This window comes from Trichoderma asperellum, chromosome 1 (genome assembly GCF_020647865.1).
Source record: "Trichoderma asperellum chromosome 1, complete sequence".
In the NCBI taxonomy this organism is placed as follows: Eukaryota; Fungi; Ascomycota; class Sordariomycetes; order Hypocreales; family Hypocreaceae; genus Trichoderma; species Trichoderma asperellum.
Genome location: NC_089415.1, coordinates 3,219,802 through 3,232,392, shown reverse-complemented (window position 1 = coordinate 3,232,392; position 12,591 = coordinate 3,219,802). Strand labels below are relative to the sequence as shown.

The 12,591-nt window shown below is 50.6% G+C and overlaps 3 protein-coding genes across 4 annotated transcripts; 1 reads left to right on the top strand and 2 right to left on the bottom strand.

Moving 5' to 3' along the window:
• Positions 1-129: 129 nt before the first annotated feature.
• Positions 130-1,459, bottom strand: TrAFT101_001010 (uncharacterized protein). The gene is made up of 2 exons (XM_024901710.2): positions 1,022-1,459; positions 130-915 (listed from the first exon to the last, which is right to left on the bottom strand). Exons 1-2 carry the CDS (start codon positions 1,217-1,219, stop codon positions 589-591), a joined length of 525 nt encoding a protein of 174 aa, XP_024765251.1. The 5' UTR covers positions 1,220-1,459; the 3' UTR covers positions 130-588.
• A 2,135-nt stretch (positions 1,460-3,594) lies between these two features.
• Positions 3,595-5,243, top strand: TrAFT101_001009 (uncharacterized protein; the record flags this gene model as incomplete). The annotated part of the gene is made up of 4 exons (XM_024906320.2): positions 3,595-3,621; positions 3,692-3,764; positions 3,848-4,341; positions 4,428-5,243. The coding sequence occupies 4 exons, from the start codon at positions 3,595-3,597 to the stop codon at positions 5,241-5,243; spliced, it is 1,410 nt and encodes a 469-aa protein (XP_024765250.2).
• Positions 5,244-5,381: 138 nt separating this feature from the next.
• On the bottom strand, positions 5,382-10,626 carry TrAFT101_001008 (uncharacterized protein). Of its 2 annotated transcripts, XM_024899149.2 has the most exons (3): positions 8,931-10,626; positions 7,837-8,760; positions 5,382-7,769 (listed from the first exon to the last, which is right to left on the bottom strand). In XM_024899149.2, exons 1-3 carry the CDS (start codon positions 9,257-9,259, stop codon positions 5,885-5,887), a joined length of 3,138 nt encoding a protein of 1,045 aa, XP_024765249.2. In that variant the 5' UTR covers positions 9,260-10,626; the 3' UTR covers positions 5,382-5,884. The 2 variants fall into 2 exon arrangements, with proteins under 2 accessions (XP_024765249.2, XP_065982315.1); XM_066126216.1 differs by having other exon boundaries at positions 7,837-8,953.
• Positions 10,627-12,591: the final 1,965 nt, after the last annotated feature.

Sequence of the window (12,591 nt, the reverse complement as noted above, 5' to 3'; positions counted from 1 at the left end):
TCGTGTGCCTGTCCCGTGTCCCTCCTTTGTCTCGCATGGAATGTTTCACGCCACCCTTTTCTCTCTTTTGTTTCTGGAGAGAGTAGGTGATATTTTATTCAAAATTGGAAAAAGGAAAAATCAAGGTAGACAAAAGCCTTCATAAGTATTTCATGACTATGCTGTGTTTGCCAATTCGCATCAAAGAAACCATTTATAAACAAAAAACCATTAATTCGCCCTCCCCTCTTTGGGTGACGCTGTTAAATGCCTGCCACAGGTACTTGCTGGTACACTGCTTTGTTCTAACACACACAAAAAAAAAAGTCCGAATCCAAAAAGCTCTTTGGTCCCTAGCATTGCACCACCAAAGGGCGCCACGGGAGCCGACATGACTCGCACTTTGAAGGAAGATGACAAGCAGTAAAAAAAAAAGGGAGAACAAGTTCAGAGTGCCAAACGACTCCCACGGGTATCTACCCCATACGCACACAGCTGGTGTGTCGTGGTCAGGAACCTAGAAAACGCCAAAAACACCGACCCATGCTAAGCAAATCTTGGAGCCTTGCTCTTTTCTCTCAGAGCTCTTCATTTGTATAAGGGATCGGTTCAATCTGCCACCTCGATGCTGTATTTAGTCGGTGATTGGTCCTTGACACCTTGGTGGTTGCGGACTTTGTAGATGAAGTCGACAATGACATCGTTTTCTTGGATGCCCAGCCCATTGAAGTGCTTGCGCACGGCCAAGGCGAGCTGGTCTTTGGACTGTCGCTTGATCTGCTGCTTGCGGACCATGGTGGGAGAGTATAAGCCCAAGCTGCCGGGTCGTGACAGCACCCAATTGTGAAAGGAGCTGGTGTAGGAGGACGGTGTGGTGAGTTCGTGCTCGCGGAGGTAGGCGTGGAGGGATCGCCGCTCGAAGGAGGCCCAGGGAAGCTGTTGGCGGAGCTGCGTCAGCGTTTGATGTCTTCAAGTAGGAAATAACAGCAGCAGTGGGCTTGGAGAGATCAAGCAGCTGTAGGAGAGAGGCAATTTGACGTACGCTGGGTAGAAGAGGCTCGGTCGGCACTTGCACGGGCGCCGACGTGGGAGCGGCATGCAGCTCGCGGTTCAGAGCAGCGTGAGTCTGCTGGCTGGCGCCACGGCGCATCTTTGTAGAGCCATGGCCGTTCTTGCCTCCGGTGGGAGTATCGGCTTTATGGTCGTCATGATCTTTTCGCGAGGTCTTGGTCGGAGCCATGGTAGGCGACTGGAGGAGGGTGGACCGAGAAGCGGCGGACGCAGGGAGTGTTCTGGCTGGAGGCTGCTGCTAGCAGAAGAGGCTATGGCAGTGACAGCGCGGGATATGGAAGAACAGAGAACGCAGGCCACGAGAGAATCGATCGTCACATCTCATGGGCAAAAATGCTCCGCAGGTGCTTGTGTGTGGGATTGCGAGGCTCGGAGGAGGAGGAGAAGCGAGCGGGCGACCTGGACCAGGACCCTGCGGGCAAAGTAGCAGCACCTGACTGCTAGCACCACTCCAGCAGGTCCTCGCTACAGGAACATGTACCTACTCTTTTTTCCCGGCAGAATGACGCGCTACCGGCCTTGACACCGCCGCCCATTTCGGCGTCCCGGGTACCTGCCCCAGCGAATCTGCGTGCGGAGGTACTTGCGCCATGGAAGTGGGGTAACACCACAGGCGCCTCTGGTGGGGTCAATTTAATGCGTCGCGTGCACCGAATTGGCGTGCGTGTGCCTTTTCCTTCTCTTTTTCTGGCCAGGGGACTGCACCGCACCGCCTATCAGCGCCAGTGGTTCCTCTGAATGGGCGTACTTTTACATCGATGGCTTGGGCTAAAAAGAGCACGTACCTCTTTACTCTCCTCCATTGCTTGGACGTTGCCCACGGCGATAAGCTTGAGGACCGCTTTTAATCTTTTCTTTTTTTTTTTTTATCAACTTTATCTACTGGTTCTTCTCGTCCTTTGCTGTCTCGATCTATTCTCGATATTCTCTAGTCTGGCTTTCTTTTCTTTTTCGTTCCTGGGCCAGCTGCTAGCGCCGTATAATTGTGCGACGGTCTCGCAAAAAAAGAAGAAAAAAAGAAAAAGAAAAAAAGTCAATCCCCGCTGCGCAAACCGAAAACCGAGCCTCTGAAGTCGACTGCGACTTTGGGTTAAGATTTTCGGCAGCCACTGGTGGTGCTTCTCAAGTTGAAACAGACAGCAGGAATTATAAAAATGCCACGTTCTTTAATAAGAGGCTCGTTCATCGTATGCCACACAAAAACGTTTCATAGATGCCAATGAACTGTTTTGAAACAAAATTGCGTGCGGAACAATGCGATAAGATATCAGTGATGTCACTGCGCCCAGAACCGGCCGAGAAGCTGGTCCCTTGCCGTTCCCGCCCAATTAGGACTAGCGCCGACTGCGCTCTAAAGAGCCTCTCCGAAGTGCTCTGTCGAGGTAATTGAACTTTACTTAATGAATCGCTGTCGAATTTTATGATTCGCTGTAAAAGGAGTGGACAGAAAGTGAAGATATCATAGAAGCGGGTGGTAATAGTATCTAAAATTGTATGAAATTCACTGGACCTCTTGAACATTATCAACCAGCCTTTCTGGCTATCGGCCATACAAACTTAGCACTTGCCACACAAATTCCGCACTAAAAGCCAATAGAGAACGAAGAAGGCTATTTAGACACAGATGCGAAGCGAACTGGAGAACAAATTCAAAGTGCTGCAAATTGGACAGGACAAATGAAACGACTGCGAATAAAACGTCAAAACTTCCGCTCCACAAAAAATGGCTGGACGTGCTTCGGGGGGTGTTAAAAATGCTGTGCAATCCTGTGGCGTTTGACATGCATATGCAACAATGGTTGAAGGACTCGGGGAGGGTTAAAATTGCTGTGAACCCAAATCACGGCGACTGCGTACGAATCACCCATGTAAATATTGCGTCAAGTTCCATTTCGCTGTAATTGATATATTCGTCATTGTCTACGAGAAACATCACGCGGTATAGCGCTAATTGCTGGCAAATGCATTTGAGTACTCTATAGTAACAAATGCTACCAAAGCCTTTTCCCTAGTCACATCTTCTACTCATCGCATGATTATCTCATTTTCAATATACTTCTCTTATATCAACAAAATGAATCCTTCATCTTCTGCTACGTCTATTCACAATGTGTGTATAGGCATGTCGTAAATCTGCAGTTACAGCAGTTTCAAATCTAGTCCTTAACATGTGTGTTGAATTTTTAGCTGCGCTCATCATTCTCTGAGGCACCGTATTTGTTTTTTACCCCTAATTGTCTATTTACTCAGTTCATAGTACTTGTTATATTAATAGATGTATTGTATGTTTTTCTCTCACTCTGAAAGCCGAATGTCCATGTTTCTCTCAAAGATTATCTCATCAACAAAGGCGAACATCGTCTTGAACAGGAAATGAGTCTCTTTTTCAAACAGAAAAGCAGATATTTTTAACTATAGCATAGATCTAATATATATATATATATATATGCGTGTGTGTATAAGAGCAGCTTCAAGTTTTGAAAAATTTGTTTCCATCATCTCGTAATCAGTCCTAGTGTTCAGCTGTCACAACAAACCTCTACAATGCCCGGGTATTACCGTGATTACAAGGTATGGATATACTCTTCAAGATTTATCCGTCTCTAGTAACATCAAAATTGACCATATTCCGTCTCCATAGGGTATCACAATCCGAGACAGATGGCGTCTCGAGGGTGAAATCGGCGCTGGAGGCTTCGGACAAGTCTATCTAGGTAACTTTCTGTCTCCCTTGTCTACATCTCTATAAGCCCTTTGGTCTGCCATCAAGTTCAAGTTGTTGATACTCTCCATTTAGCCACCGATCTCAAAACAAACAAATTCGTCGCCGTCAAGCTCTGCTATCTCAAAGCCAATCCCGGCAACAGCAGCCTCCAGCACGAGTCCGTCTTCTACAAGATGCTCCAAAACCAGCCCGGCATTGCAGCCCTCCACGACATTGGCTCTGACGATCGCCAAAGCATCGAGTTCATGGTCTGCGACCTCCTCGGTGCTTCGCTATGGGACCTGCTTGGACGCTGCGGGCACCGCTTCTCCCTCAAGACGACGCTCATGTTAACTGACCAGTTGATATCTCGGGTGGAAATGCTGCACTCAAAAAATCTCCTTCACCGAGATTTGAAGATGGAGAATATCGTCATGGGATTTGGTAAGGAGAATGGCAAGACCGCATACCTTCTTGATTTTGGCTTATCTGGCTATTTTCGGTCCCGCGACGATTACATTACTGCGCCTGATTATCGTTTAGCTGGGACCATAGAAACTGCATGTATAGCATGGCATTTAAATCGGGTGAGTATATCTTCCCTGTTTATTCTATCTTTTCCCCCCTAGCCAAGAGTCAGTCCTAACCTGTTATGAATACGTACCTTATAAAGCCCCAATCTCCTAAAGACGACCTCGAATCACTTGCCTACGTGCTCATCTTCCTTTTCCGCGGTTATCTCCCCTGGAGCATCGACGGCGACTCAGATGCTTCCTACCCCTCGTCCGAGCGCGCCCTCAAGATGAAGCTCTCCCTGCCCATCGACATCATCTGTAAAGATATGCCCCCCCAGTTCGCGAGACATCTCAAATACGTCCGGTCGCTCAAGTACAACGATACGCCAAATTACAGTAAGCTGCGGGACATGTACCAACGGTTGATGAAGCGAATGGGTTATGAGTATGATGGCGTCTATGACTGGGACTTGACAGAAAAGGAAATCGATAGCACAAAGCAGCCACCTAGTGATGCCATACCAGCCTCTACACGAGATCAGTCGTTGAAACAAGAGAACGCTGTAGCACAAAGCAATTCTCCGATTCAAGACAAGCCGTTTGTTCAAGATAAGCCCTTGGTACAAGACAAGACTCTCGTACAAGACAGCCCTTTAACACAAAGCAAAACTCTCAAAAGAAAGAAAGACGAAGATAATAGAGAGGATGATCAACAAGACACGCAGAAACAAACCATACAACCTGCCAAAAAGCGCAAACCTGTATTTACCGAGAAAGTAACCGACAAAGACCAAGATCAACCCGTAACAAAGCGTCGGGGCAGACAACCCAAGGTCCAAACCAAAGACGCCAGCACAAAGAATGCGCAGGAAGAGGCCACCACTACTGAAAAGGTTGCCGAGACCAATGAGACGGCTGGCAAAAATGTTCCTAGGGGGAAGAAGCCGGCGACTCGGAAGGGAGCACATAAATAAAAGATGCCATTTAGGAAAAGCCAGCTCAGATTATGTGCAGCGTGTAAAGTAGGAGTGCTCAAGTGGGAAGGAGAAAGATGTCTGGAGAGCAGCATTGATTTTTTTTTTGTTCATTTCACAGTATTAGAGCTTACTACACAGGGTTAGAGTTGTATTGAATATTTTTCATTTTTTTAATAAAAGCAGAGCTAAATGATGATATGTATGAGTATATAACACGGTTTTCAAGCAGTAACAGAATCAAGAATTTTCTTTCACCCATCCCATTCCCACTGGCCGTAGACTTCATACCCGTAAAAAAAAAGCCAATTTACCTAGGTAGCCATGCACATCCCGCCATTGTCATCGAGAAAGAAAAAAAAAAAGATAAATAGAAAAGGGGGTATTATTTTTTTGGAAACAAAGCAAAAAAATATTGCGCCGTCCCATATGTTTGGAGACAAATCCGCCAGTTATCCGCAAGTAAGATTCGCTGTCGCTCAGCCGGCTCTCCTTTCCCCCCTCTGACGGACCCTTTTCCTTTCAATCGTGACGAACAAAAAATAAATAATCTTGCAAGAAAGAAGAAAAATTCACAGCGAAAAGAATATTCCCAGCATAAAAGTCATCAGGAAGACGTTGCAAATCGCGTATGCCAGAGCTTACAAGACGTTGCCGCCAGAGTTTAGCACAATGCAGTTATGCAAAAGGTTCGCTCCTTCATGCAATAGCTCCCATCGAGAATTGTCAAAAGTGTCCTTTAGCACCATGAGCAATGCCGTGTTGCCATTTATACCCCTCATATTTCGTAGCTCATTCGGGTCAGTAACTCCGCCGTATTTCGTAAGGTATGCTCTCATTTGCTGCCATTGTTCTTCGTGTCCCACCGGCGTCGACCCGGTCAAGAAAGGTCCCTCCACAGCATATCCATAGCACCAGACGACCAGCGCGGCAAAGTAGAGGACCCAAGGTCGATTCAATAGCACATCATCGCGGGTTTCGTATGGCTTGTCGTGGTCGGGGCTGGTTGAATACGGAGGGCCTGCTTGATCTGGTACGAGAACCGACAAGAGAAATTTCAGCGCGTAATAGGTGGCGTCGCGAGCTCTTGCAGACGGGGCCCAATATTCCTTGATCCTCCTCTGAGCGCTGAGAAATTCCTGATGTCCAATAGAACGGCCAAGCAGCCGCTTAGCGCGAGCGAACATCTGACAATCCACAATATCAGCGTGCATAGCCATGTGAGCCAAATGATGTAGCACTGTACGGCTCTCAAACACGACATTGAAATCTTGCTGCTGCAGATCCAGTCTGTAAGGATCAGATTCGTTCAGCTCCAGTGCCCTGTCAAAATTTGATTTCCACGAATCGTATGCTCTGGTAAGAGTTGCCCTCCACTTATCTCGTCCGCCTAGGGCTTGGATGACACCTCCTCCAAGTACGTTGACTTGAAGATCGCGCTGGTGCATATGATATGTGACACTGAGAAGACCTGCCATGAGGACTGACCGGCCAAATGGTGTCGTGCGCACATCCTGATGGCTCAAAGTGCGCTTCAAACCTTCGAGAAACGTTACAGGCTTGATGCCTCGAGACATCAAGTTAGCTTCGACTCGGCCTACTTCTGCGCTACTCGCGGCTCTCCAAAGGGACTCATCGCAAGGCAGTGTCAATCTCATTTCATGTGCTACCATCACCGCCGAATGGCCAAACATGGTTGCATGAGTAGAGTCTATGATAAAAGCAGCAAAGGCAGCTCTCCGAGTTGCCTCGTTTGTGATCCAGTGGTTCCACCATTCGTCTGCTGTGTGAGCTATGCCAGAAGCCGAAGATTTCCGCGATCCATCGGAGCTATGCTGTGGCGGTGAGTCCAACGTCGATTTGCCAATGAGGGAACGCCCTCTCCTCATCAGGGTAACTGTGGTGGCGTGGTGAATATGAGCACGCTCGTGAAGCTCTCTCGTCGAGTACATCTTTTCGTAAAGCTCGAGCAGAATCAGGGTCTGGAAAACCCAGAGTTTGGCCGGAGGCCGAAAGCTTCGTTCCATAAACACTTCCCATCGCAGATGCTCGGCTAGGAAATTAGATACTTCGGCTCCAGCCATTGTCACTTTGGTTCCATGGGTCCTATCAAGGCAAGCAGCACCAATTGCCATAATGGCAATGAGCAATAAATTGGGCGTCTTTTCCGTAGCAAATGTCGGCTTGTGCAAAATTGGCATTTGATCGCTAAAATGGTACCAGTAGGAGCCGACGTATGCTTGCATCATCCTCCTGCTCAACATGTGTTCCCCGGAAGAGCGATCGCCACTCAATATGCTGATACGTCGCTGTCTCGCGGATAAATCTTCGTCGTCCTCTTTGAATCGCTCACTGATCAAGTTATAGATCTCCTGGCTGCGCTCTTCGGTTATACTTGCCTCTGGGGCATGCTGCTCCAAGAGGTTATTAACGGCCATGACATCTTGCGGGTCAGAAGGAAAGAATCCCACAGTTGAATGATCTAAGTAGTGATCTCCGTGATTGCCATTTTGCGAATCGCCGTAGCTGAACAAAATTCATATTAACTTCTTGAGTCCCAGCTATGAAGTATCTTGTTTTCGAGAATACTCACCTTAGAAGAGGGGGTGGCAGCGCCTGTGGATGGGGAGAGCCATTCTGCGGCAGGGAGTTGAAGAGATAGGCCATAAAATCCTCGGGCATTCCGACGTACGGAGACTTGTTGACGCCATCGTCAGCAAAAACTGGTCCACTGCTTGACATTTCCATGTGGTCGAGTATCATCATTTCGTTAGGATGAGAGTGGTGAGCATCGGAGTACTGTACTGACGCCGTCGTCGCTGTATGAGGCAATGCTCCATCTCTCGGCGCCGGGGCGGTTTGAAGGTGGGAGTATTGTGCTGGTGGCAAGCTCAACGGAAGAACATTGTGCTGAGGAATAAACCCAGCGGTTTGCGGGGTGCTACTAGACTGGCTGTGGTAGCCTTGCTGGCTGGACGCTGGCGATATCACACCATAGGGCCCGACATTGGTCTGAATTGACGGCCGACTCGGCGGCCCGTGAGAATGAGCCTGACCAGAAGGTATCCTGCGAGAAGGTGCCGCACTATGTACGATGGGATCACGCGCAAAAGCATCATGTCCAACAGACGATGCGCTACCAGCGAAGAGAGGAGGGCCGACATTGTTTATAAGCGGATAAGGGTCCCCTGGAGGTTCTTGAGGAGAGGGATGATAGTGATGTGTAAGTGGGGGTGGTCTAGGGTCATTATATGCAGGCACGGGCACGGGCGCGGGCGCGGGCGCAGGCATAGGAGGACCAGGCCCTTGGCGGCTTGAATCAGCAGGCACAAGTTTGGGAGAAGTAGCAGACGCCGCATGGCTAGCCATGGAATCTCTTCTGTTTAGCTGCGAGCCCTTGGCCGTATGTCGATCCATGTGACGTTTCAGCAAGTCGCCTCGAACAAAGGTCCGAGGACAATCTGGGTACTCGCAGTGAAAAATCTGCTTAGAATTATGATTAAGCTGATGCCGGTATCTGACTTGTTGTTAGAATCGCCTATCTGATATGTTGGATGGTCGCAGTTTGGGAATATCCCGCACCAGGGCGTGGCCTCATATACGTGCTGATACGAGGCAACAGTATATCAACTACCACGGAAGATGCAAAAAGGGAGGCCACAAGGTGGTATATCAGGGTCGACTTACAAATGCTCTGCTCTTGAGTAGCTCTTCCCACAGCCCTCGGCGCTACATTCAAATCTCTTCTCGAGACCCTTCCGACTGCGCCTCCGCTTTCGCGTTGGCTCTTCGGAATTTGATGAGCCCTCATTTTGATCATCACCGGGTTTCTTCTGGCTCTCGTCACGGCTAGAGACGCCATTTTCCGTCTTGAGAGCCCGACGAAGCTCGGCTTGTCCAGAGCCATCTGGCGACGCGCCGCTTCCATCACGGGCGGAGCTCATCGCGGTGGAGCTGGCCGGTGAGATGGGTAAAGTTGGCTTTGCCGTCAGGGAGCGACCTACACTAATAGTCATTGCTCAATTTGAAACTGTTTCTCTCGTTGGCAGAGAAGTCAGGGACGAGAAATCGAGGATCCACCAAAAGGGTGAGGCAGTCGAGGGAGCAGCCGGATCGTCGAGCCCGTTGAATGAGAAACGAGGATGAAAGAAGGAGGGATTGCGCAACGGCCTCGTCTCGGACCAACAGCCGCTCCAAGGTCCTTTTTTTTCCCTTCCCTTTTCTTTGGCCTCTCGACTTTAGCCTTGCGGGACACCCCGTTTATGGGACTCGGCAGCGGAAGCGGGACACTCAGGACAGGAACAGGACAGGTGTTGGGGCTAGTATTAGGCAAAGACACGATATCCTTCTATATCAGCCCGTCTAAGAACCGGTTATTGGGCTGCGCTCAATGCAACATGACGGCCAGAATCAGCCCGACGGAACGACCCGGCCAGCGGATTAGATCCGGGGCCGATCATGCGAGGGCACGAAGAGACACGGCGAGGGCAGGGAGAAGACGATGGACGGCACGGCCGATAGCGCACCGTTGTGTGACGGAAATTAGGGCTCAGCAACTAGCAACGACGCCGGCAGCGAATGACCCCAGCAGGCAGATGGCAGCGCAAACGGCGATGAAACAGCGCAGAACAGCGTCGCGAGTGGCAGAAGAGAAGAAGAAGAAGCTCCAGCAAAACGGTCTCGAGGCTGAAGATGGATACCGCAGTCTGGGGAGGGGGGCCCGTAGTCAAGTGCGGCTGTGGAGAAGCTGAGGGAGAGAGATCAGTCCACGATGCCCTCGAGGCCGGAGAAAAAAAAAGCTGGAGCCGTCCAAAGCACAGACGCTGCAGCAACGGCAGAGCCAAAAGAGAACTGGACAGCAGCAGAGTCGGCGAGAGAAGCAGCAGCAGCAGCAGCAAAAGATTTGTGTTGCAGGCCCGTGACTGCGATCGTCTGTGCCCGCAGCCGCTGGTGGCGATGAAGCTGCTCTTTCTCCCTCGGCGTCTGCGTCCCTCTCCTTCTGCAGACGGTGATGGTGAAGCGGATGGAATGGATGGATTGGACAGGATGGCGCGGACAGTGGACGATCCGATGGAGATTGGGCGTTGCAAAAAAGGATGCAGCTGGAGCAGACCCTAAAAGAGCAGGGAGGATCCCCCCATGGAAAAAGGCTGGACCAGGCCGCAGAACCATGGGGTCAGTCATTTCTAGCGCACCGGCTAGTGCTGTAATCAATTGCTAGATGCGCCTGTAAAGCGCTATTTGGGGCATCGCCGGCCAGTGAGCGCGAGACAAGCGGGCCCTTGCAAGCGATGCAGAGGTGATTGGGCGAGCAGGTCTTTTGCATGGGGGGTTAAGGATGGGTACTGTGATGGGGTGCGGAATATAGCACATGGGGGGACAATTCATGGAAAAGAGGCTGACTTGTGAGAGAAAAAGAGTGTGAAGAAAAAAAAAAAAATAACGACGAAAGATCAGCAGTTTTTTGTAAGATGCGGATCAACTCTCACTCGCTCAGCAGCGTGGGTATTACTAAGAAACAGCAGATGTTCACACACATGCATACCTGAATACACAACCACGCAACACGAAGCACATACTTAAGCACGTAAGCTGTATTAGAAAATGGCTGGGCTTCAATACATAAACACCTTTCCTCTTCGTCGCACTCGGCAAAACGCCTGCAGCTTGCTTGCAGAGCGGATAATGCCCAGTCAGCCGCGCGGGCGTCCGAAAGGTGAGTGTTGGCAAAAGGAATTGAGCCGATGCGCATTCCCAACGGCCGATGGCCTTGTCCGTGCTGGTACAGGCAAATCACGCCAGCTGCTAAGCCAAGTACGAACGAGACTCGTCCGCATGCTGTTCAAGGCAAGCAAAGAAGCAACGAGATTTTGCGCAGAGCCATATACTTGTATGCACGGGACAGTCGGTTCCGGTCCCACGCCCGGCAATCCATGTTCATGTGCCTTGAGGGAGGAGGGATAACCCCAGCATGGACGCACCATTCACGACCCTGGCTATGCCCGACATGTTGCACAGCATCTGCGCGTATGTGCCAACCCCAGAAACGCCCGCTTCAAGGCGATGCCGTCGTCCCATAGGTCTGTCTGCTCTATTGCAGGGCTTGCTGAAGACAGGTGAGGTGGTATTCAACAGCACGACTATGAGCTCTTTACTCAAAGAGAAGAAGAATCCAACGAAAGGGGGGAACAAAAACCGTCCGACTGTTGGAGTTTGGCGTCAGCCATGCGCAGAACATTGTGCCCAGCCGCCAGCTCATAACGCTTATTCTCAGCCTCGTATGTCACCGTCGGCTGGCGCGGCCTGAGCCGCCCGCTGTGGAGTTTGGAAGGAGATTGAGTGGCTGTAACCCGGACCCAACACGCTGCGCGCACGGAAGTTTTTCGGACGATGCTGCTAGCAGTAAGACGCACGAGCAAAGTAGTGCAAGCAACAATAAAATCCGGGCGCGGGAAACCCCCAACGTTTGGAAAGTTAAAGGCCATGGGGGTAATCCGGTCCATGCCGCAGAGATACCCTGATCATCGATCTCGCGATGCTCCGCAAAAAGCCTCCAGAGCGTGCGGACCAGCTGCCATTAGTCGCCGGTAGCGCTTCAGCGGGCCTCACACGTGCAACCCCCAAGCCCTGAGCACGCCGTCGGTACCGCGAGGCCCCCAGATTCCGAAGCCAATCCTCCGTTTCGCATGGATCGTCGCCTCGCTGCCACGGATCAGGGAGGTCAAGCGAAGAATGGATGCCGCGTGGACAGGCGTTAGCCTCTTTGGCAACCCGGCACAAAGCCGCAAGTGCGGGGGCTAGCGGTCGAGAATCCTGAAGCCACACACACCTTATAGGCTTGGGACTGATCTGGTAGGCAGAAATCGGCGCCGAGTGGCACCGCAAAACATCAGGTTGGCGGCTGGGGAGTCTAAGTCTCGTTTGTGACCGTGTGGCCGCGGGCAGGGATTTGCTGAGCCCTCGCCAGCTGAATGGCAGACGGCAGCGCTGCATGCATAGTCAACTCCATGCTGCTATAATCGGGTTAGTATTCAGGCAGCGTCAGCACGAACTGCGGGTGGCAGTCAAATAGCAGTACGCACCATGGGCGAATAGTCCGTGTGAAATAGATTTGCAAGATTTGGGCTTCGTCGGTAGTATCACAAGATACCGCAGTATCGACCTCATATGAGAGAGAACAAGCAAGATGAAAGACTAGGCCTGCCTGCAAGACACAGAGATCGGATCTCGCTCTGTCGGGCCGAATGGTCCCCATCCATTGTGTATTGGCCGTACTTGACAGCGCGTGCAGGTACATGTATACAAGATACATGTATACACCACGCACCTACAATGACAGGCATTGGCT

Coding starts and splice junctions, on each gene's coding strand:
- TrAFT101_001010 (XM_024901710.2), bottom strand. CDS start 1,219: ATGGCTCCGACCAAGACCTCGCGAAAAGATCATGACGACCATAAAGCC. Junction 916..1,021: donor CCGAGCCTCTTCTACCCAGC/GTACGTCAAATT, acceptor CTCCGCCAACAG/CTTCCCTGGGCCTCCTTCGA.
- TrAFT101_001008 (XM_024899149.2), bottom strand. CDS start 9,259: ATGACTATTAGTGTAGGTCGCTCCCTGACGGCAAAGCCAACTTTACCC. Junction 8,761..8,930: donor TACTCAAGAGCAGAGCATTT/GTAAGTCGACCC, acceptor ACAACAAGTCAG/ATACCGGCATCAGCTTAATC. Junction 7,770..7,836: donor CTGCCACCCCCTCTTCTAAG/GTGAGTATTCTC, acceptor AATTTTGTTCAG/CTACGGCGATTCGCAAAATG.